This window comes from Sus scrofa, chromosome 10 (assembly GCF_000003025.6).
Source record: "Sus scrofa isolate TJ Tabasco breed Duroc chromosome 10, Sscrofa11.1, whole genome shotgun sequence".
In the NCBI taxonomy this organism is placed as follows: Eukaryota; Metazoa; Chordata; class Mammalia; order Artiodactyla; family Suidae; genus Sus; species Sus scrofa.
This window is the reverse complement of record NC_010452.4, coordinates 14,597,017-14,621,364: the sequence shown is the minus strand read 5'-3', so window position 1 is coordinate 14,621,364 and position 24,348 is coordinate 14,597,017. Positions and strand designations below refer to the sequence as shown.

The 24,348-nt window shown below is 54.8% G+C and overlaps 1 protein-coding gene across 4 annotated transcripts in view; it reads right to left on the bottom strand.

Annotated features, from left to right (window-relative positions):
• COQ8A (coenzyme Q8A) overlaps positions 1–24,128 on the bottom strand; it is a 46,158-nt gene extending 22,030 nt beyond the window's left edge. Inside the window, exons 1-3 of one of the 4 annotated variants that reach the window (XM_021064418.1) lie at positions 23,973–24,063; positions 23,495–23,593; positions 1,556–1,742 (exon numbers count right to left, since the gene is read on the bottom strand). In XM_021064418.1, coding sequence (XP_020920077.1) covers positions 1,556–1,732 — 177 coding nt within the window. In that variant the 5' untranslated portion in view covers positions 1,733–1,742; positions 23,495–23,593; positions 23,973–24,063. Of the gene's footprint in view, positions 1–1,555; positions 1,743–1,859; positions 1,864–2,435; positions 2,441–3,357; positions 3,376–23,494; positions 23,594–23,972 lie in introns of those variants that run through there. The other 3 variants (XM_021064417.1, XM_021064416.1, XM_021064419.1) reach the window with 3 other exon arrangements.

Sequence of the window (24,348 nt, the reverse complement as noted above, 5' to 3'; positions counted from 1 at the left end):
CTCAGGGTTTGCTGAATGAATAAGTGAGCAAATCCCCTGAGGAGCCAGAGGGGGAGAGGTTTCTGGAGTAGCTGGCCCTCTGTCCCCTCAGAGAGAGGGGACACCAACGTCTAAGTTGTTCAGGGAGAGAGTGGGAGCTCAGTGCCTCCTTCGTGGTGGGGGACGGTCACTCCCTTCGACCTCCAAGTGGCTGGTAGGGGGAGGACCCTGCCTGGGCAGGGGGCTGCCCATGTCCAGCGGGCTGCCTCACTCCCGGGCGTTCCCCAGGCCAAACACCCCACAGGAAGGCGGTGGCTGCTCACCAGCAAAGGCACCCAGTGAGGCGGCCAGGGCACAGCCTCGGCAGAGGGGGACGGGCAAGGAGTCTGAGACCCGGCACAGGACACGGGATTCGGGTCCCGTCACTTGGCTGGAGCAGGCCCTGCTGACAACCACTTGGATGGCAGAAAGTCAGGGCTCTTGGACTCAGCATGAGACAGCACAGGGAGTGAGGGGGAGGCGAGAGGTGAGGATGCTGCCCTGGAGAGGGGCAGAGCCCCACATCAGCACCCAGAGACCGCGGCAACGTGGAGAAGGAAGACAAGGCCCGGCCTGGCTCGGGCTCAGCTGGCATTGGGAGAAGAGCCGTCGAAGCCCAAGGAAGGTCCACTGACACTCAGGCCCCAGTGACAGCTGGACACTGAGCTGTGACATCCAACCAGACACGGGTGTCCTGCCCGCCTGCACACTGGGCAGCCTCTTTACAAAATCGGCCCAACCAAAAAACTAACATAGATCAGATGAACAAGGTGAAAGTGTTCTATCTTATAAAGAACTTGTTTGGGGAGTTCCTGTTGTGGCTCAGTGGAAACGAATTTGACTAGCATCCATGAAGACACAGGTTCGATCCCTGGCCTGGCTCAGTGGGTTAAGGATATCGTGCTGCCGTGAGTTATAGTGTAGGTCACAAATGTGGCTCAGATCTGACTTGCTGTGGCTGTGGTGTAGGCTGGCTGCCACAGCTCTGACTCAACCCCTAGCCTGGGAACCTCCATATGCCACAGATGCGGCCCTAAAAAAGTGGGGGGAAAAATGGACTTGTTTGCTTCCACAAAGGAAGCATCGCAGGGATTTTGTGGCTGCCTCCATAAGAACACAAGGACTGTTAGTCTTCTCTTTGTGACTTTTTCAATTTCTAAAACTGAAACGGCCTCTCTTCCTACCTTCAGGACAGCCCAGGAGCTGAAGTCAGGCCAGGCAGAGAGGCAGGGTGGGCCTGTCACGCCCCGCACCCGGCATCCGGAGGTACTGGCTAAGTGCGGGTGAATCACTGGTCTGACTTAAGGGGGCTGGGCTTCGTCCAGTCACCTGGGCAGCTTGAGACGATTCCTCCAACTAAAACTCGCTCATACCACGGCAGCCTCACCATCATACCCGCAAGGACGAAAGGCTACACTAGCCAGTGGGCTCTATAGCCCCAGGGGGACCAGCCATCCTGGCTGTGCCCTGCTTCACTGCCTTGGTCTCAGCAGGCCCTCAGGTCCCACCCCCTCCCACCATCAACGGGCCTCCTCACCTGCACCTGCCCCCAGATCACGCCCATCTGCTCTGCAGCCGTGGACTGCAGGGTCCTGGCCAGCAGGACGAGCTCCCCGCCAAGGCCCAGGTGCTGCAGGTGGGTCTCCACAGCCGCCTGGGTCAGCTTGACGAGGCCTTTGACCAGCATGAGGGCGTCCCCCAACACGGCAGCCATCCTTCCAGGCCTGGAAGAGAGCAGGCAGGTCAGGGCAGGGCTCCACACCTCCCTGGTGTCACGCCCACACGGGGCACCTCTCCCCCAGACTCGGGGCAGTTGGGTTTTTCCTCTGACCTGCCCCCACCCTGCTTCGGATCCAGGTGTCAGAGTGCAAAGAGAAGAGCCCAGGGTTCAAGGCAGACTGAGCAATTCCCCACGCTGAAGGGTGCTGAGCAGAAGGAAAGCGTCGGGGAGTCGGAGCTGTTTGCTGGGGCCCCACGGCCTCCCCATCATATGCACAAGTTAAGGGATTTGCCCAGAGTCCCTCAGCCACCAAGCAGTAGAACCAGGACCTGATCTGGGTACAGGGACCTAGTCCGGTGCTCTCCTTCTGGACCAAATGCACAGGCTGGGGAGGGAACACCTGCTCCCCAAGCAGCTCCCTTCGGGGGCCAGGGATTCAAGGTTGGGGGGTAGCCCCAACTCCTCATGGGCCACCCAATCCAGCCCAGCCACCCTGGCTCTGCCCAATGAAGCCTCTGACAGACACCCACCGAGGGAGCACAACCAGAGCCCCCTCCCCACCCTCAGGCTCAACGATTCCCCGAGCCAGTGCTTTCCAGCTGCAGTCCAGACCACAGGGCACTGCCTTTGGAAAATCCTAACTGGCACTGAAAATGCCACCAACACGATGGCACGACAGACGGGGAGCAAGGAGCACCTGCAGGAAGGGGCGGCTGTGGGAGTCGTCTCCCCTCCGTGTGCGCACACCCACTCTCTGCTCTCTACCGGTCACAGCGTAAAAGGGGCTCCTTCCTGTCGGGGGCACACCGGGTGCCATGCAGGGCAGAGTGCACGTGGCAGTCCCCACATCCTCCTCTGGCCTACCTGGGGCTCCAGGTTGGGGGGCAAGTCAGACAGGGAGTGGCGGGGAGAGCAAACACAAAAGGAGACTCCAAGAAGCCCCCGGAGCGGGACGGGGCACTGCAGCGGGGGCAAGGACCTGCCAGGAGCCTCCGAGATAAGATCCGGTGGGCAGAGCGGGTGTGGGTGTGGAAGGCACGACCAGGAGACCCGGACCAGACGTGTGAACAAACACCTGGAGGCCAAGACGGCGAGATGCACAAACGCAGGGCTGGGCCAGCAGGAGGGAGGGGGTTCTCAGCACACTAATTAGCAGCTGCGCAACCGCAAGGCCTGGCTGACGAGCATCTCCACCAGAACCGGGGTTCCCACTCCTGGCCGCCCTTCTCGGGGAGCAGCCCCAGTCGTTCTCGCAAGGATCCGCTCAGCTCCTGAGCACAGGGTACAGCTGCTCTGATTTAAAAGGAGAGCTGTCAGAGTGCCCTGGGGGCCTGGCGGTTAAGGATTCAGCATCGTCAGGGCTAAGGGTTTGGGTTGCATCTCTGGCCCCAGAACTTCCACATACCGTGGGCGCAGCTACATAAATAAATACAAAATAAAGAGAGAGCTGCAGCGACAGCCAGAGGAACCCCCACACACCAAATGCACAGAAGCCTGGAAGTCAGGACGACCCACCATAACCTGCCCTCCAAGAACCCTCCACCTCATCTCCTTTGAATCCTTATGGATGACATGGATATTGCTGCCCACATTTCACCAAGTCAGCAAGGTTAACTAACCAGCCAAAATGATGCGGTTCCTGAGCGGTGGCCCCAGGTCTGGTCTCCGCCCTTGTCTTGTGTCCACCACACCAAATGCTTGGTTCTCCGCCTCCAAGGCACCCTCACGGGGACAGGGCACTGATCAGCCACAAACACACCGCCTATAGCCTGATCAAAGCCAAGGTTTCTGGAAGGTGATCATACCCTTGAAAGAGGTGGGCGGAGCCCTGCTCATTGCCTGCTGCTGTTTTCACACCCCAGAGCAATAAACAAGTGTGAGCCCCAGATCAAACGCCTAGGACTAGGAAAAGCTCATGTAATCAGAGCTCAGGTACAGCTGGTGCCAGCTCGCAGCAGCTCCCCAGCCCCAGCCCGACACGTACCGCTAAGCTTTCCTCGTGAGGGAAGAAGGAAAGAGACATCAGAGTCACGCAATGGCAGAGGCCAGGGCCCCAGCCCCAACTAGCATACCCTACTGCCTGGGGGCCCCAGAAACAGGCCCCCCTCCCCTTGCACACCTCTAAATCCAGCCCAGATAACCAAGGCGGGAGTCTCCCAGAGGCCAAAAGCCCCGATGATCCCAAACCCTCACCTGGCCTGACAGCGAATCCTGCACAGAACATCCGAAGACCTCTTTCATTCAGTCTTTGTTTTTAGGCTTAAAATTAATTCTGGGAGTTCCTGTGTGGCTCAGTGGAAACAAATCAGACTAGTATCCATGAGCATGTGGGTTCGATCCCTGGCCTTGCTCAGTCGGTTAAGGATTCAGCCTTGCTGTGAGCTGTGGTGTAGGTCACAGAAACGGCTCGTATCCTACGTTGCTGTGGCTGTGGTATAGGCCGGCAGCTGCAGCTCTGATTCGACCCCTAGCCTGGGAACCTCCCTATGCCAGAGGTTGCAGCCCTAAAAAGCAAAAAAATAAAAGCAAATAAAAATGTTCAAAAATTAATTCTGCCTAAACATCTCATCCAAGTTATCATAACCACAAACTAAAGTTTCACTAGAGCAAAGTGGCTAAGTGATTTTTTCTTTGGGGGGGGGTTTCCTCTGCCTTAACTTGAACAGCCCACTGCACCAATCGGGTTCAATCTGAAATAAACACTGCCGGTCCTGCGCACTGCAGATGCAGGTCTGGAACTCAGCAGAGTCCAGTCCTGACCTTTTTATTTCTCAATATGTCAGCACCCACATATTTCCGTGAAGGGCCAGGATGACACTTACTTTGTGATGATTTTTTTTAATTCAAAAGAAGAAAAAGATAAACTGACCAAAAGTTTTATTAAATTCCTGCATTTGGGAAGCATGAGTAATCACAGCCTCCTCCAGCATTTTCCTAACTTTTCAAATTCACATATCCCACATTCAGAGTGGCAAATAAATGTCACCTTTTAAAAGTATATATTGAAGGAGTTCCCATCGTGGCTCAGCAGTAACGAACCAGACTAGCATCCATGAGGACACGGGTTCGATCCCTGGCCTCGCTCAGTGGGTTAAGGATCCTGCGCTGCTGTGGTGTAGGTCACAGACATGGCTTGGATACCATGCTGCTATGGCTGTGGTGTAGGCTGGCAGCTGTAGCTGTGATTCCACCCCGAGGCTGGGAACCTCCATATGCAGAGAGTGCGGCCCTAAAAAGACAAAAAAAAAGGTACACATTGAAAAGTAACTCATTATGCCTTTCTTCCTGCCTGAATGGTTGCATCCTCATACCAGAGAACTTTCCACGGGTGCCAGTCTCACGTGAGGGAGGAAGACAACTAGTGTCAGGTCCCTGGAAAGGCAGGCTCCATCCATGTGGAAATGATATCATGGAAATCTACCTTCCTGCTACCACGGGGCAATACCTCCTCTTCTCATGTCAACAGATGCTGCTCATAAACAGGCTGTCACTGTGAGCAGAGTCACACACACATGGCTGCATGCTTCAAAACCGCAGCTTGGAGTTCCCATCGTGGCTCACTGGTTAAGGAATCTGACTAGGAACCATGAGGTTTTGGGTTCGAACCCTGGCCTTGCTCAGTGGGTTAAGGATCTGGCGTTGCCGTGAGCTGTGATGTAGGTCACAGACGCGGCTGATTCCTCATTGCTGTGGCTGTGGTGTAGGTAGGCAGCTGCAGCTCTGAATTCGACCCCTTGCCTGGGAACCTCCATATGCCACAGGTGCAGCTCTAGAAAAAGACAAAAAGACCCCAAAACAAACAAACAAACAACAAAAAAAAAACAGCAGCTTTTTAGAGCAACTGCAGGATCCAAGCCTCGTCTGTGACCTACACCACAGCTCAAGGCAACGCCAGATCCTTAACCCACTGAGTGAGGAGGCCAGGGATCGAACCCAAATCTTCATGGATACTGGTTGGGTTCCTAACCCACTGAGCCCCAATGAGAATAGGGCACCAGCTATTTTTTTGCAAAGGAGTGTCTATCCTCAAGGGGAACAACTGCCAGAGAAAATGCCTTTCCAACACTTTCTTCACCTTCTGGTTTACAAAAACGGGCTCTCACAAACCCTACTTGGAAGGCACCAGAATCCCAAGGTGACTGGGAACTCAGCTCCCGGTGTTGGTGCAAACCGCCTCCAGGCATGCACAGCACCAGGCCCTCAGCTACACCAGCAGGTATTTTCATCAGGCTCTTAAGAGAATAAAATCAAAAGCCCTTCCTCCCCCCGCAAATACATTTAATCACAAGTTTAAAATTGTATCCTCTGCACAACTTCATCTGCAAGTATTAGCGCCCTCGGCCCACCCTGCTTCACCTTGCTGGTCCTTGAACAGGTTTTTAGGGCCTTGCCCAGGAGCGTGCAGGCTCCATGTCCACGGAGTGGCCCTGCTCTGATGGAGCATCATGCTTACAGCCGTGGGGTGAGGACAGGTATTCACAGTCGGGAGGGCCCACTAGGTACCAGCCCCCAAATAAGCAGTCATCCGGTCACTCTACGGTCTCCTCTCAGTGCCCTGAGCTAGTTTGTGCAGGTCCTGGGATGAACCTGCCCTTGGCCCCAGGGTGCTCACAGCTGCAGTGGCACGCAGGCACATCTATAAAGGGCACAGACGCCAGGGAGACGGCCAGGGGCCAGCTGAGGCTGACACGCGAGGATCAGGCACAGAGGAGGCAGCTGAGCATCAGCAAAGCCTGGGAGCCTGGACGGCTTGGCCGCTGCCGCCTCCACCACCAACCCTAAGGGTGTTACTCAGCTCTTCACCCCTGCCCAGTAGGAGGGGCTCAGGGTGGCTTACCAGGCCCCTTTTCTGCTCCTAACATACTACCTTGTTATGAAGGAAGGAAATAAAGATGTTGTCTAGAGAGAGAAAGAACTGGAATAAAGGCAGCTCATCACTCCCCAGAGAGAGACCGAGAAAAAGCACAGCCAGTGTCCCCTGACCTGGGAGTTGTGCTCGAGAGGAAACTTCCTGCTGAACTCTCACTCTCTGACCTTCGCAAAGAGCCTTCAGAGATGCCATGTCATTCATGCTGAAAAACAGACTCAGAGATTCCATTAGCCGGAAATTATCTGGGGTGTGGGGACCTTCAAATCTGGTCTCCAAAACTAAAATAAACCAAAAACCCACAAAGTGATGCCCACCTGACCAGAGACAATAAGATAAATTAACAGGAAGGTGAGTGTGTCCTTTTTAAAGCTGTACGAGGCCATCCTGATAGATGTACACTTTTCCATCAGGACCCGCACAGGGGGATTTGATGGAGGGACAGTTCCCATATGCACTGCAAGTTCCCCACCCCCACAGCCAGAACTCACCCTCTGTCACTTGTCTCCTCTCACCAGGTGACAACAGCCAGGGCCAGGGTGTGAATTTACTAAGCCACTACTCAGTTCTCTTTGTAAGTAGAAAGCGCTCGGCAAGGCAGACCAGCTCCCATCCAAGCAAAGCCCTAGAGCCTGTATCTCCAAATGCCAGCACGCCCTCCTCTGATCTCTTGCCATCCTGAGCTGCCCCCAGAGCCACGAGATGACTGGCGTAAGCAAATGCACAGCAGGCCCTTCGTCTTGGGGAGTGGGTGTCAAGGGCACCAAAACGCCTTCCCCCGAGCAGGCTTCATCCCGCGTCTGCCGCGTACCTCGCCCCACAGGCATCGAGCTCAGCACGGTCAGAACTGACCTCGCCCCCCCCCCCCCGCCCCGGCTCCTGTCCCCAAGACTGCGACCAGCTCCCACTTCTCTCCAACCCCCACGACACACACCTCCCCTCGTCCAGCGGGGTGCTCCTGGCTGGGCAACAGCCCCGAACTGGCCTCTCTGCCCCTGGCCTTGTGCAGGAACGCACGTCCTTCCTGCTCGTCAGACCTCAGCTCCGACAGCACTTCAAGTCCCCTCCCTAAAGCCCACCCACAGCCCCCAGGGCACCCTGTTCTTCCCCCAAGGGAGCAGTGACCATGCTGTACATTGCCTGTGCTGCTGTTTTCCCCCACACCGGGCTGTCAGCCAGAGGGGACACATCTGTTGTCCCCTCTCTGTACCTCCAGCCCCTCGTGCCGCGCCTGACCCAGAGCAGAAAGCAACGGACGCAGCTGGGGCCCCCGAGGTTTACGAAGGCCTGCTGTGCCCAGACCTGGTGCACCCCTGCCTGCAGCTCATCATCCACACGTGCAATCGAAGGCCTCTTAGGCTCCTGGTCTGAGGGGAGGGTCTCACACGTTGATGGGCATCAGAACCACCCAGAAGGCTCGCAAAAACACAGATCGCTGGGCTCTGCCACTTGCGTTTCTGATTCTTTGAGTCTGAGATGGAGCCTGTATTTCTAACCAGCTGCCACCTGCTGGTGCTGCTGCCGATCCGGGAAACTTACTCTAAGAACCCTGTTCTGGAAAAAGAGGGGGGAAAGGGAACAGAGGTGGCCTAGGCCCAAGGCCAGGCAGGAGGTTCCAACCGAGATCCTTACCTCAAAGTCTCTCCCCGCTGCCTCCCCCCAAAGCCTGGCTTTGCCCTGACAGGAAACCTTCGGCCTGCCCCTTCCTTTCCCATGAGTCCTTCAAGAAACTGCAAAAGGACATCAAAGATGACACAGGTCTGAGGACAATGATCCACGGAGCCGGCCACCAAGGGACTCTGCAGACCGTCCCTGCAGTACGCCTCGGAAAGGGCTGTTTGGTGACCTCTGGCAGCCTCTGACCTCTCCGAGCCAAGACCCCCCTTTCCACTTCGGGCACGAACAGCCCAGCCTCCCTCCGTCGGGCACTGGAAAGTTCCTTTACATGCCTGAATTTTTTTTTTCCATTTCCTCTTAGAAAAAGGAAACACCCGTCAACTGCTACCTCCAAGGACTCAGCGGAGTGTACGCATTCGACAAAGACTTAAACTTCTGACCCTCAAATCCATGGATTTCTGTAGACATGCCCTTCGCCTCAGCCTTTAAAAATCACACCCTAGGGGCCATCACTCAAAAATCTCAGGTGCAGAGCTCCTGTTGTGGCGCAGCAGAAACGAATCCGACTAGGAACCATGAGGTTGTAGGTTTGATCCCTGGCCTTGCTCAGGGGGTTAAGGATCCGATATTGCCATGAGCTGTGGTACAGGTCGCAGACACGGCTCAGAGTTGCTGTGGCTGTGGTGTAGGCTGGCAGCTGTAGCTCTGATTCGACCCCTAGCCTGGGAACCTCCATATGCCACGGGTGTGGCCCTAAAAAGCAAAAATTAAAAAAAAAAATCTCAGGCACTCCGGGTGTCTACCTAGTGAGCTCCAGCCTCGGGGTCTGTCAGCAAGTTCAGAACTATCCTAATACGCTATCAATGTTCAAAGGCAAACATGAAGAAGAGGGAGTTCCCATGGTGGCTCAGCAGTAACGAACCCAACTAGTATCCATGAGGTTGCGGGTTTGACCCCTGGCCTCAATCAGTGGGTTAAGCATCCGGCCTTGCTGAGCTGTGGTGTAGGTCGAAGATGTGGCTCTGATCCCATGTTGCTGTGGCTGTGATGTAGACCAACAGCTGTAGCTCTGATTTGACCCCAAGCCTAGGAACCTCCATATGTCGAGGGTGCGGCCCTAAAATAAATAAATAAATACATAAATAAAAACACATGAAGAAGAACCCAGAGGAAGAGATAGAGAAAAAGAGCCTTCATCCCCTGCCCCCTCCCCCATCCCCACCCCTCCCCTCCTGTCCGTCAGGAAGGTGAGTCAAGCACCCACCACCAGCGAGCGACAGGCCACTGGGTCATTCTTTTCCCACAGCTGCGAGTCACCTCCAGAATGGCCCCAACCTGCACATCTACCACAAAGACCCCTTTCCTCTTCTCTCCGCCTGACAGTTATGCAAGCAGCCAGCCCAAATCCGTCAAATGAATCTCCTTAACGGTGCATGTGTGATGATAATTCAGCTGCAAGAATGTAAACCCCAACGTGGTTTAAGACCGGCTACATAAATCGTGGTCCATGCATAAGATGGAATGCCATGCAGCCACTTAAAACGACACTGTGACAGGTATTTGTGGACAATAAGAAATTGATCATTTATTCCCATGTAGGAAAAAAGCAGGTTACAACATAGAATTGTCCTTCATTTGGGGGTTGGGGGGGAAGAAGGCAAGCGATGGATGAGAGCCTGCAAAACACGAACAGCAGTTCTCTAGGTGACAAGACTCTTTTTACAGTCTTTTCTTTATTTCCTAACATTTTCTACCAAGAACATGCACTACTTTTATCATAGAAAATAAATCGCATAAACATAACCTTGAGTATCTGTTGTTAAAATAAACAAAAGCAAGCACACAAAGGTGTCATTTAAAGAAACGATCCCACGTCCCTGAAGTGTCTGTCCCAGAGGCGAAGGGCAGATCAGGATGCTATAAATACTGCCTCTTCACACCCATGTTTAGCCACTGTCCTTCATCAGAAGACAACTGCCCCTAAAAGGCCACCAGGAAGATGGAACACGGCCATCCCACTTTTGGGAAAGAGGCTCAACTGCCCCTCTCAGAAGGTGGCACAGGCAGACCCGACACCGGGTGTTGAAGGACAGAAATAATTAACGGATACTCTCCTCCAAAAACGGGGTCCAGAATAACGCAGCAAGTGCAGCAGTCACATTTTTCTGAACCCAAAGTTAAGACGTGTAATATGACTGGCGCCCTTCAGCAAACCATGACTGGGAGGCCACACACAGCCCTGCTGCCTGCTTTTGTAAATAAACACTGACTGGAACACAGCCACATGCATTCACTTAGGTATTGTCAACAGCTTGTTCATTTACATATGCATGGTCTATGGCTGTTTGAGGTTTTCTGGTTTGGTTTTAAGCAGTAACAGCACAGTTGAGGAGTTGCCAGGAAGAACCATGGCCCACCAAGCCCAGAATATTTCCTATCTGGCTCTTTAAGGAAAGTGTGTTGACCTCTATTCCAGGCAACAGGGTAAAATGTAACTTCAACTGTCCCCAGAAATCTGGAAAGATCACTAGATATCAGAGTAGCCCAACGAGCACTAAGGCCGGTGTTGGGGCAAGAGCCCCCCATGACAGCTCTGCTGTGGACCCCCAAAGACCCCCATCACCCACAGCCCCCAGACTGGAGCTGGACAAAGGGAGGGGCTCTATGTTCCTTTTACTGGACCACCTGGAACAGGGCAGCCTGGGGGTTGCTCCTGAAAAGGTCAGGCCTGGAGCAGGGGTAGGGTGTCAGCTGCCAGCCTCCTGTATACCTCTTCTGCCCCCACTGCCGTTTCCCAAAGTTCACTGCCACCTGCATCCCTGCACCCTGCCCCACACTGACACATGCACTGCCAGGCCACTGCTCGAGCTTGAGCAGATAGAAATCCATCCACCATCGAACCAGTCCTGCATTCCTGCACTTTGGCCATGTACCTAACAAGAGGCCTCCTGCAATACGCTGGGGGTGAGGGGGAGTGGGTGCTGACTGGAGAGGAGATTCAGGGGGCTGCGACCCCCGCCCCCAGCCTCACATCGAGCCCCCACTGCGGAGGCCCCGGGGGTAGGGGGCTTCTGCCCTGGATCAGGCTGCACAGGAATTCGTTTCTGGACCTCAAATTGTCTCTGAGGCTGAGGACTTCATGGCCCCTCGAAAGCTGTTTTCAGACCATTGGGATTTTTCTTGGAACTGTTTTAAAAGTATATGCTCTTAGGCTAACACACACACACACACACACACACACACACACACACACACAAGCAGGAGCGGCAGGCACTCTGACCTCCTCTGCTGCATTTCAGCAGCTCCCCAGTTTTTGCTTGGTGAGAAGCAGAATGCCGGCACAATGCGATGATAACTACAGCTGCTAGTACTTACTGAGAGTTTGTTGTATGCCAGCCGGTGTGCTAGGCGTGCTCTGTGTATTACCGCACTCATTTTCATAAGGTGAGCGTATTAGTATGCCCACTTCACCGAGGAAGGAGCCAAGGCACAGAAAGGGGAAGCGAACTGTCCAAAGTCACACAGCTAACAAGAAGTAGAGCTAGGACTTGAATCTGTCGTGGCTCAGGAGCCAATCATTTAACAAGTAAAAGGAGAAAATAAGCACAGGCACGTGTTGCAATGTCCTAGACTAAATTCTCCACCCACGGGGAAATGAAGACAGCCCTAGGAGTCCCTAGAATGTTGCCCCCAAGTGGGCACCAGGGCGGGGGCAGGAGGCGGAGATTAAAAAGTAGCAGAAAGAGAAGTTCCAGCTTCTAATAATGATCCAGAGAGAAACCCAATGCTGTGAACGAACTGCACGGGCCCAGGGCTCCAAAGCGCAGGCAGGTGGCACTGGGGTCCCTCTCAGGTGGCCTTTCTTCCCACTGGGAGCCAACGTCACTGACAATAAACACCAACCTGCCAAGCAGGGGGTCCTGACGGTAATTTCATTTTCTGACTAAAAACCCACCAGAGTTTTCTGCTTAAAACATTAAAAAAGAGGGAGTTCCCACTGTGGCTCAGCAGGTTAACAAGCCGACTAGTATCCGTGAGGATGTGAGTTTGATCCCTGGCCTTGTTCAGTGGGTTAAGGATCCAGTGTTTCCATGAGCTGTGGTGTAGGTCACAGATGTGGCTCATATCTGGCGTTGCTGTGGCTGTGGTGTAGGCCAGCAGCTGTAGCTCCGATTCAACCCCTAGCCTGGGAACCTCCATATGCCGCGGACGCAGCCCTAGAAAGAAAGAAAAAAACATTTAAAAAGATTTGGTTCAGGAGTTCCCGTCGTGGCTCAGTGGTTAACGAATCCGACTAGAAACCATGAGGTTGCGGGTTCGGTCCCTGCCCTTGCTCGTGGGTTAACGATCCGGCGTTGCCGTGAGCTGTGGTGTAGGTTGCAGACGCGGCTCGGATCCCGCGTTGCTGTGGCTCTGGTGTAGGCCGGTGGCTACAGCTCTGATTCGACCCCTAGCCTGGGAACCTCCATATGCTGCAGGAGCGGCCCAAGAAATGGCAAAAAGACAAAAAAAAAAAAGATTTGGTTCAGGAAGTGATACTGATGACGCAGTCAAGATGCTCTGAAGCTGGGTTCAACTCCTGCCTCTCCTGCCAATCTAGGTCAGGCCACTTAAGTTCATTTTTGCCCCTCCGTTTCATCTCATCTGTTCGGAGTGGGTCAGATAATCCATACAACAGTACCTAGGATCTCAAGCCCTTGGCACACAGTAGGTGCTGAGAACCACTGGCCAACATAATTTTTTTTTCCCTTTTATTTTTTTTTTAAGGGCGCACCCACAGCATACAGACGTTCCCAGGCTAGGGGTCGAATCAGAGCTACAGCCGCCGCCCTACACCACAGCCACACATCTGAGGCTCGTCTGCAACCTACACCACAGCTCATGGCAAGGCCAGATCCTTACCCCACTGAGCAAGGCCAGGGATGGAACCTGCATTCTCACAGACACTAGTGGGGCTAGTTACTGCTGAGCCACAAGGGGAATCCCCTCAAGGACATATTTCTCAACGCGCCCTAACTTAGTCTCAGCTCTTATGAATTTGAGTCTTCCCATCAGCTGGTCAGAGTCTGCTGCTTTGCAGGTTATCTCTGGCACGCAGAGTCTCTTCTCTTGGGCCACACTGTAAGAGCCTTGCAGGGAGGCTCACATCTCACACGCCTCTGACACTCTCCCACCCATCCCCACACGAACACAAGTGTTATCCGCACTGTCACCCACGAAGGGAGGGACCCCCGTGGAGACCTCATGCTGCAGCTAAGGAGTTTCTCTTACAGTAAAATCAGATAATTAAAGCGTTGTTTAAATTTGGCCAAAATACTGTGGGTGGCTGTGGTGGGCTGAATGATGGCCTCCCTGAGACCTTCACATGCTGATCCTCAGGACCTGTGGATATGTCACCTTATGTGACAAAAGGGACTCTGCAGATGTGATTAGATTCAGTATCTTGAGATGGGAGATTAGCCACCTGGGCCCAAGGTCATCAAGGGTCCCTATGAGAGGGAGGAGGAGGATCGAGGTCAGAAGGCGAGTGAGAGACGCAGAGGCTGGAAAAGGCCAGGGGCGGGGGCTCTGCCTTAAGCCTCCAGAGAGAATCAGCTGCGGACCCCCTGATTTTAGCCAGGTGAGTTCCATTTCAGACCTCTGACCTCCAGCACTGTAAGATAACTGTGGAGTTTTAGGCCACTGGGTTTGTGATAATTTGTTTTAGCAGCAATGGGAAACTAATGCAAGGGGGGTGTTTTTTGGGTTGTTTTTTGTTTTTTCTAATGGCTACAGCTGCAGCAACGCTGGATCCTTTAACCATGGTGCCAGGATGGGTATGGAACATGCACCTCCACAGTGACTTGTGCTGCTGCGGTTGGATTCTTAACCCACTGCACCACAGTGAGAACTTCCAGCAGCTTTTTTTTTTTTTTCTTTTTCTTTTTAGAGCCACACCTGCATCACATGGAAGCTACCAGGCTAGGGGTCGAATTGGAGCCGTAGCCACCAGTCTACGCGACAGCCAACATGATATCAGAGCCGCATCTGCAACCTACACCGCAGCCTGTGGCAATGCCTGATCATTAACCCACTGAAGGAGGCCTGGGATCGAACCCTCATCCTCATGGATACTGGACGGATTCTTAACCCGTTGAGCTACAACAGGAACTCCTTTTTTTCTCCCAGTGGCTATTTTTTAAAAGGTAAATCATTGGGTTGGGAAGAAGGGCAGTAGTCTAGGATAATTTCCAGAGAGTTCGTCTAAATCAACTTGGTCTGGTCACCCCACAAACCGTACTGAGTGCCAACCAAGTGCCAGGCACTGAGCTAGGGGCTGGCCCATCCCACGGGCAGCTCAAGATGCATTCTTGTTCCTGACTGCAGAGTCGTGCCTGCTGTCAGCATAAACACGTCCTGCTCATGCACCAGCCTCTTTCCCAGGCTCGGTTCAACACGGAAACCATTGCTGAGCGCTCACAGCCCCTGCCAGGGACCGCACAGTGCCTGGCATACATCAGCTTTTATAGTCCTCATCTTTCAAACACTTTCACTTCAGATTAAATATTTCAGTGCAATAGTATGAAGAACTACAAGAGCTGTCATTCATTATTTCCGTCCAGTGCATGTCACCTTACACTACTCTTCATCCTACAACAGCCCCGTTCGCTGAGGAGGCCAAGCTCCACAGAGGGGCTCATCTGCTCAAGCCCTGGTGCTGTCAGGGGCTGGCCTGACATGCCTGCCTGCGTCCAGGCTCCAGGCCCTTCCTCCTGCTGCCTGGGAAGTGAGACGGCAGATAAGAAACCTGCCCCCGGTCCGGAACTTTTCTGAAAACCAACAGGCACTCTCCTGGAAACACAGCAAGGTTCACGCTCTGAGAAGTGTGTCCACCTGGCTGCAGAAAATCATGAGTCATAAAAATCTGAGAGCTGGCTGGGCTCTCAAAGGCCACTTGGCTAAACTCTCTTTCCGGAACGCTTCCGGGCCACCAGGCTGAGAGCGTCCCGCTCCAGGCACCAGCGAGCCCGCCTGCTGGTTCTGCCTCAGACGTGGTGGGAGAGAGAGAGACAGGGGCCCCACACAGAGCCCCTCTGGGCCCTCAGTCCTGCCACACTGACTCCCAGAATCAACCTTTGTTAGCAGCCCCAAAAGCCACACAGGCCAGGCGTGGACACGGGTGTGTGGCACTGGTGTAGAGGTCACGTGCAACAACTTCAGCACTAGTAGTGTATGCAAAACCCCAAGAGTTGGGTTTTTTGGTTTGGTTTTTTGCTTTTCTGTTTGAGGTTTTTTTGTTTTTTTGTTTTGTTTTGTTTTTTGCTTTTTAGGGGAGCACCCGCGGCATATGGAGGTTCCCAGGCTAGGGGTCCAATCAGAGCTGCAGCTGCCAGCCAGAGCCACACAGGATCCCACCTATCTGTGACCTACACCACAGCTCACGCCAGCGTCAGATCCTTAACCCACTGAGTGGGGCCAGGAATCGAACCCGCATCCTCATGGATACTAGTCAGGTTTGTTACTACTGAGCCACAACCAGAACTCCAGGAGTTTTTTAAACCAGTGAGTTAACCCTGCAAGGGACAGCTCTAGACAAACAACGACACTCAGGAGGAGAAATGAGAAGACGTCTGGCAGGGGACAAAGCGGCTGGCTGCCTCCTCGCTGACCTCCACTTTCTTCTGCCTGCAGAACTAAAGCCATGGGCCCAGGCCTAGCCTTTAAGGCCCTTCACTGTGGACCGCAAGGCATCTTCCCAGAATCTTCTCCCACCATCTCCCCCGACATCAATGCTTTGGCCAGAATGGTTCACCGCCCCCCACCTACACACACACACACACACGCTCCTCGCTAGTCCCCGGACACACACACACACACACACACACACACACACACACACACACACGCTCCTCGCTAGTCCCCGGAGGCCCGGTGCTGCGCTGGGATACCCGCAGGCACCCAGGGCTCCCAGCCTCTCCAGCTCCCTCCTCTAGGACCCAGGGTCCAGGAGACAGCCAGGGATGCTGAGTACCTTTCAAGCACTTCTGCTGTCCATGAGCACCCTAAAAGCCTGCCCCGTGTGGAGCCACAGCGGCAGCACCCATGGTTTAATGGGGTTGGGGGGCAGAAGCAGGAGAAACAGGGGAGAGTGACATTCACAGGGGCAGAGCCAGGGCAGCTAGGAGCCCGCTCACAGGCAGACAGACACCAAGACACAGGGCACAGCTTCCCCAGGACACAGCACCTCTCCCGCCCCCAGTCCTGCCTCCAAGAGCAGAAAGAGGCGCAGGCTGGGCCAGGGCATGGCCGACCCCGGCCTCACGTGGTGCCCAGCCCTTGGCTCTACCAAAGGCTGGCTGTGAACACATCAGGGAGCAAGAACCACAAACTGCTGTTTGATTTCAAAGAGATGTGAGATGTTTGCTCAGCACCTGTCAAACAGTAACCACCTGCAGGTCACAGGGCACCCTCCTCTTACCTGCACCCACCTCTGAGCCATGACCAGCGCCAAGCACAGGGGGAAGCGTGCCAGGTGGAAAGCAAACACCGGCCAGACCAGGGCTCTGATTAAACACACAGTGTGAGTGTGAACCGTCCCAGGACCTCCCATCCCACCCAGCGGACGGGTGGATCGATGCCATGAGGCCCTCTGGGTCCGGGACCAGCACAAGGCATGACCAGGCTGAGGGAGGCTCCAGGCCCACCTGGACATCTGCCACGGGTGACCTTGGGCACACCCATTCTCCTTGGGGCCCGCCCTTCCTCATTTCCTCCTGTGCAAAACCAGGTGCCTGACCCAGATGGCCTGCAGTCCCCAGAGATTCGGACATGGCCCTTTCTCCCCAGAGTAGAAGGCTGCCACCGAGACACAACACAGGGCTGTGCCCCACGTGAGGATTTAATAGGGTCTAGAAAGAATCATGCTCAAAAGGACGTGGGTACCGGCCTTTCCAGAACGTCTATGGAAACGGCAAGGCGGGGGAGGAGTGGACCTGCATCTCAGAGACAGAAAAGTGGGAATCACAGACTCTGTCTCAGGAGACACACCTCTGGGAAAAGCAGAGACACAAGGGCACACACGCATGCGTGCACACACACACACCTGGGGTCCCTCGGCTTAAAGCGCCGCCCGGGCCCACCTCCCTGTCACATCAAGCAGAGGCCTCGCTCAAGGGTAGCGGACCTCCTGCTTCCCAAAACAGAGAACAGGAGAGGTGCTGCCCGCGCGGCCAGGGCTCCCCTCCTCCCACCCCTGCTCCAGCCTGTCCCCTCCGCGCCCTGTCCACCTCCTCCCCAGGTCCCTGCCCCTGACCAGGTCTGCCTCCCATCTCTCCTTCCACAAAACCTTCACCTCAAGGCCACAAAGTCGCTCTCAGCTTTCACGGACCAAGTATTTAAAATCTTCCCGCTGACACTGCTTCTCCTTCAGCGTCATCCCGACAGGAGAGAGGGCACCTGCTATCTTTTCTCCTTCCTCTGCACGTGCCGTCTGCCCCTGGACCCCAGCTTTCCCCTAGGGAACACCCATGAGGGCCACCTGGAGGCTCCATGCCCCTGAGCCCAGCCCCAGAGCACCCGCCTCAGCCTTTCCTTCTGAATCCCCTCCCTGAGTCATTCTCACCTGCTCAGCTCAGCCCCCCTGAATACTGCACAGCACAGGAGCCCCCAGGCCTGGTCCCCAGCCCCCCCACCCCACACTGTGCCCTGGGCTTCGGCCTCCCCACAGGCTGACAGCTCCTGCAAGACTGCATCCCGTTCTCAGGCCAGGCAGGCCATCTGAAGCACTGAGCCAGTTCCAGGACAAATCCCAGCTCTACACACAGCACGTCCCTCCCAGCCAGGCCCCAGGGCTGACGAGGGGGTGCAGGGACGGGGGGGGGGGGTTGCTGGGGAGGACCGCCCTGGACCTTGACTGTGGTAATGGTTACAGGACCACGTGCACTTGCCAAGCTGCACAACCGGGCACCAGAAAGAGTGAATCTACTGTATGCAAACCATACCTTCATAAAAACGGCTAAGAACAAAGTCCAGCAGGCACCTCGCCCCCTTTCCGTCTAAAGCTAACATCACCATCGTCCTCCCGCCAGCCTAGCTCCCCAGCCCCTGCACCCTGTTTTCAGTAGTGACACCACCGTCCACCCCAAACAGCCCCCGCCCCAAGTGGAAATCTCAGCCCTGGGGCCAAGCCGTCATTGGTCTCGAGACCCCGCGTGCACAGGTCTATACTGTCTGGAATCCAGGCCTTCATCCCACCTCCCCTACTGCCCCCTGGGCCACAGGCCGCCCCCGCTTCTCACCTGCTGCCTCACTGGGCTCACGCCCCACCCACCCCGACTGCCTGGGTGAGGTCTGCCCACCCAAGCCCCCTCCCCTCCCTGCAGCAGTGCCCACCTCGGCCTTTGTCAGGCCCCCAGCTTTGGATCCCTTTTCTCCCACGGAAACCTGTTTATCCTTCAGGCCCAGCTCCCAGACCTCTCAGCAGAGGAGCCGCTTTCCCAGCCCCTGTCCAGCAGGCTCAGCAGCGCTGCACCGCAGGGGCCGCTACCAGAGGATCGTACCCCCTCAGGTCCTACACAGTCGTCCAGCACCCACAGGTGCACACAGCAACTGCACGTGCCAGGGCGGGGAGCCCTCTCCCTCCATCTCTCCAGGCCGCAGCTGAGTTGTGGGCGCCCAGGGAACCCTCTCTGGCCTGAACCCTAAACTGTCAGCTGAAAATTATGAGGAGCGCTATGCCAAGCCCTCCTCCCCCCATCACCCCACCTAGACCCCGCTGCTGAGATAAAATGCCACAGAGGTACAAGTGGCAGGAACGCTGCTCCGACGACCCTAAGGGAGGCACACACAGGCTGCTTCAACAGGAAATGCGGGCATTCAGCCCCATCTGCTCCTTAGCCCAGCCTCCCACTGCTCCCCTCTCACTCCCTACCCTCTGGCCAGACTGCACTCACCCCTACCAAGGCCTCTGCTCAGGGAGCCCACCGCGTGGACCAAGGCTACTCAAAGACTGGCCCTCGGACTGGCCTTGCCATCCTTGAGGAGCTAACGGAAGGAAGGAAGGGTTCAGAAACCTTCCTAGCAATTTAGCATCGCCACGGCTGTTTTTTTAAAGGGCTGCACCTGTGGCACATGGAAATTCCTGGGCTAGGGGTCGAAGAGGAGCCACACCTGCCAGCCCACCCCACCCCACAGCCACAGCAACGTGGGATCCAAGCTGCGTCTGCACCTACACCACAGCTCACGGCAACGCCCGATCCTTAACCCCCTGAGCAAGGCCAGGGATTGAACCCACACCCTCATGGATACTAGTCGGGTTCATTACCAATGAGCCACAACGGGAACTCTCACCATGACATTTTTACTGTGTTTTGCCAAAGCACTGGTCTGCAACAAGTGGGAAAACAAAACAAAAACCTGGCTTTCACCATAGTTGGTCTGGGAAGCCCTGGCCCCTCACCACCACTCCCCAAACTGCTGCTGCTTCCTGCTGACACCCTGCCCATCGTCAGAGGCCCAGCTATCACGGCTTCTCCTCCAAGAGCCCTCGCCATCTCCACCCGCTGCAAGTGGTCTGACCCAGGGCCCCTAGTCCAAACCACACAGAGGGTGTTAGGCGGTATCTGCACACGCCGCACTCCAATTCCCTGAGGTCAGGGACCCAAGTCCTGCGTGCTTTTTGATTCCCAATGCCACGCTCAAGGCAGACAATCAACTGATACGTGTTCCACGAGGAGTAAATAACCAGACCCCCTGCCACTGTTCCACAGCGGGCTTTGCTTCAGGGCAGGATGTGTGGAGGGGCACCAACCCTTAGAGGGACTTCCCGGGTTTGGGCCAACTGCAGCCCCTCTCCCCCAGCCCAGACGGATATGGGGGCTATTTTAAAAAGCATGTGGAGGGCTCTGGAGAAAAGACCTCAGCCCTTCTTCAAGGCAGCAGATTCTACAACACCCAGAGATGGCAAACTGAGTGAGAAACAACTCAGCTTTCTCATGAACCCTCCTCTACAGGAGCAGACGCAAAACACGTCAAACCCAAGTATGAAGAGTGAAGAGAGATTTTTGGAGAGGTCCCTGGTAGCTCAGTGGTGAATGATTCGGCAATGTCACTGCCATGGCTCAGGTTCAGTCCCTGACCCGGAACTTTCATGTGCCACTGGAGTGGCCAAAAAAAGAGAGCGATTTTTCAGGATCATTTCCAACTTTATTCTGTGGGCCCCTGTCCTCAAAGCAAAAGGACAAGGGCTCAGGAGTGTGTACCCCCAACAAACGACACACTGGTGGACAGACCAGTGGATATGCACTCAGGTGTGAAAAATGCAAGGATTAGCCCACCGAGATGCATCTGGCTCGGGGTCCTGGCCCTGTCTCGGAGACAGCAGACCCCACCCCTCCCTTAGGTGCAGTTCCCAAAGGAGCAGGGCCCTGGCACCCCCTCCCACTGGCTCTTCTTTCTACTGGTTCCCCCAGGTTCCTGGCTGTTGTTTAGCAAGAATGCTGGAACTATTTCCAGATGTCACCGTCAGATCAAGACAACTCTCTAAATATTCCTGTCTAATTTTGCACACAGCTCTTGTTTCAACTGACAAAGATAATGACTCAGTGTCCACGGCTCTTGATGGAAAATTATCCTGCCAAGCTGGGAGCGTCCCAATAAAAGACTTCTCTAAACCTCTCTTGGAGAAAGGAGACATGACCTCCCTGTCCAGATTCTTTTCTACAAGCAAGAAAAGGCACCCCCAAAGACCCCCTAACCAAGCCAGGATGGTTATGGGAAAATACTGATACAGCCCATAGGATCAATTAACAATAAGCCAGGGACACTCATGGTAAGGGCTTGGGATGTCTTTCCTTGCCTTGTACAAATAATCACCATTCTTCATTTGTCTCCACCCCCATCAGTTTGGAACTTTAAAGTTTAGGGCATAAATTCTGGGTTACAGTGAAGGGAAAAAAATCTACACTCAGAAATAAAGTGTCTTTCTCCGCACAAAAAGAAACGGCTCACTGTCTCTGATATGAAGGCTTCGAGCAACCAGAAAAGAATTCTACAAATTGTACATGGGTCCATTCTGCCTCAGGACACTCGAGGGGTAGCTGCTCTAGGAGGAGTAGATGTAAATATACCCACACAGGAGTTCCCATAGTGGCACAGTGGTTAACGAATCTGACTAGGAACCATGAGGTTGCAGGTTCGATCCCTGGCCTTGCTCAGTGGGTTAAGGATCCGGTGTTGCTGTGAGCTGTGGTGCAGGTCACAGACGCGGCTCAGATGCCAAGTTGCCGTGGCTGTGGCATAGGCCGGCGGCTACAGCTCCGATTGGACCCCTAGCCTGGGAACTTCCATATGCCGAGGGAGCGGCCCTAGAAAAAGGCAAAAAGACAAAAAAAAAAAAATATATATATATATATATACCCATACAGATGCTTGAAGTGCAGCCAGACACTTACTCTCTGCAGGCACAGGCCTGACCCCCTCCCACATCCTAAGACATGTCTCAGCAAAGAAGTGAGGCCGAACAAAGCATCACCTGGGAAAAGCCAATGATGGATAAGCAAACAGCTTAAACCTGTTTACTATTGAAAAGCTGCTTCACAGATATTTTGCAGGTACATCTCCCACAGTTTTGCAAAGTCCCCAAAGACGGAAACCACGAGTCTTCCACTTCTCTTGTGCTTTGGACCCAGCCAGTCTCTGCCATGCATCCGGCAAGCACAGCAAATGCACATAGGTCTCTACCTCCTCTCCCATGCCTCTCCCCACAGGTGCAGAGGTGGGGACTTGTTAAAGCCCACTCTACGTGGCTTCTATCATTCGTTTGGGCAGGGGACACAACCTCTCAGCTTCTCCCAGACAGGTCCCAGGAGACCTCTGGGAACATGGAAGACTCTTTTAAAGAGCTTGACCTAAGCGGTTCTCATCCAAGGTTGATGCTGTTCTCTAGGAGACATGTGGCAATGTCTGGAGACATTTTGGGTTGTCATAACTATATGTGGTGGTAGTGGTGGCAGCACTACTAGCATCTAATGGATAGAGGCCAGGGATGTTGATAAGGTTGAGAAACCCTGCCTTAGGTGACACACAGGGAAATGATCAGACTTCCTTAGTTCACATTTCCTTTGAGTTGCCCGAGATCAGGCCAAAAATCATAACCCTGCTTTGTCTGTTATCTGCAAGGCTGAAAATGCCCCAAACCATTACAGTCTTTTTTTTTTTTTTTTTTTTTTTTTTGTCTTTTTACCATTTCTTGGACCACTCCCTCGGCACATGGAGGGACTTGTTAAAGGGGTCCAATCGGAGCCATAGCTGCTGGCCTATGCCAGAGACACAGCAACACGGGACCCAAGCTGAGTCTGCGACCTACACCACAGCTCATGGCAACTCCGGATCCTTAACCCACTGAGCAAGGCCAGGGATCAAACCTGCAACCTCATGGTTCCTAGTCAGATTCGTCAACCACTGAGCCACAACGGGAACTCCAAACCATTACCAATCTTAAAGATGCTGCTTCTGGAGTTCCCACTGTGGCTCAGCAGTAATGAACCCGACTAGTATCCATGAGGACTCAGGTTCAAACCCTGGCCTCACTCAGTGGGTTAAGGATCCAATGTTGCCATGAGCTTCAGTGTAGGTTGCAGGTGCAGCTTGGATCTGGCATTGCTGTGGCTATGGTGCAGGCCAGCAGGTGCAGCTCCAATTTGACCCCTAGCCTGGGAGCTTCCATATGCTGCAGGTGTGGTCCTAAAAAGACAAGAACAACAAAAAAAGCTGCTCCTAAGAACCACCAGCACCTCCCTTTGTCTCTTCTCTGGAGAAGGGCCCTCCTGCCAACATGACCCACCCACCCATGACAACTGGCAGGCTGGCATCAGGCATGTTCAAATCCCCAGCAACAAGTCAGGCCTGGCAGGCCCAGCCCTTCAGGCTTCTGTCACACACACCTAGGGCCCTAGTGAGCAATGATAAGTTTTCCCATAGGCTGCAGGCTCTAACCAGGAGGAGAGACTGCACAGAAGTCTCTCACCCTGCAGGAGACTGGCACCCCTCACCCAAATACAGAGTCCCAGCACCCAGACCCGCCCCTGCAGCATTCCCCATCCCATAAGGCACCTGGGAGAACCGACCTGGGCTCGGCAGCAGGGCAGAGGCTGGAAAAAGGCACATGTTTAGGCAATTAAGCCCAAACCACTCACAAGACCCCTAGTGTCTGGAGGAAGAGGACGGTCACAGGAAAGCCAACAGAGGAAAGAACCAAGAAGGGCCCCCTTTCCCAAGTTCACTCCAAACCCCACCTGTGAAAGCCAACAGCTGGCTCGGACCAAGGGAGTCAAAGTCCTGACACAAACATGGGGCCGGGGGCAGTTAGCTCCTCTGAGACAGTGCAAAGGGATCTGGGCGTGAAGAGAAATATCATCATGAGAAAGCAAGGCAGGAAAGCAGTACTGGACACCAAGAAACACAACATCAGGTCACCGGAGCTGCCCAGCATACTCCGGGGGCCTAAGGCTTGGGCACGTGACCCTCGTCCCCTCCCAGAGACAGCCCTCGGCTAAGGTGGGAACAGGGGTAGGAGACAGCCGCAGGGCGCCCACCCTGCATTCTGAGGCGCGCTCACCGCTCGGCTGCCAAAAGCCGGAGGCAAATTAAATTCGCAAAAGGGAAGCCGCGCCGTCCCTTGTGAAAGATGCAAGAAGGGCCCAAGCGGGTGGTGAGCCCAGCTCTGGCCACAAGCAGACAGCACTCAGGGCACGCGGAGAGCTGCAGCCTTACCCTGCTGCAGGAAGCTAGGATCCGAAGTCACCTTCGCGCCGCCTCCGCGCACTCGGCGCAGCGCTGGCTCCCCGCACGCGCTCCGGATCTGTTTACCAACTCGCCCGCGCCCGGAGACCCAGCACCCGCAGCCCCGCCCGCGGGCCGCTCCCATTGGCTGCGCCGCGGCCACCGGCCCAGCGCCGCCCAGCAAGGGGCAGCGTGCTCGGCCCGTGCGCTCGACCTGTGGCCAATCGGAACAGAGGGCGGAGAGAGAGGAGCCAATGGGAGACCACCCCAGCGCGCAGGGCCCCGCCCCGTCGTCCCTCCTCGCTGCCCTTTCCCCTACTTGGGAAAGCGGGGCGTTCTGGGCTTGGAGGCCTGGCGCGCGTGCGCC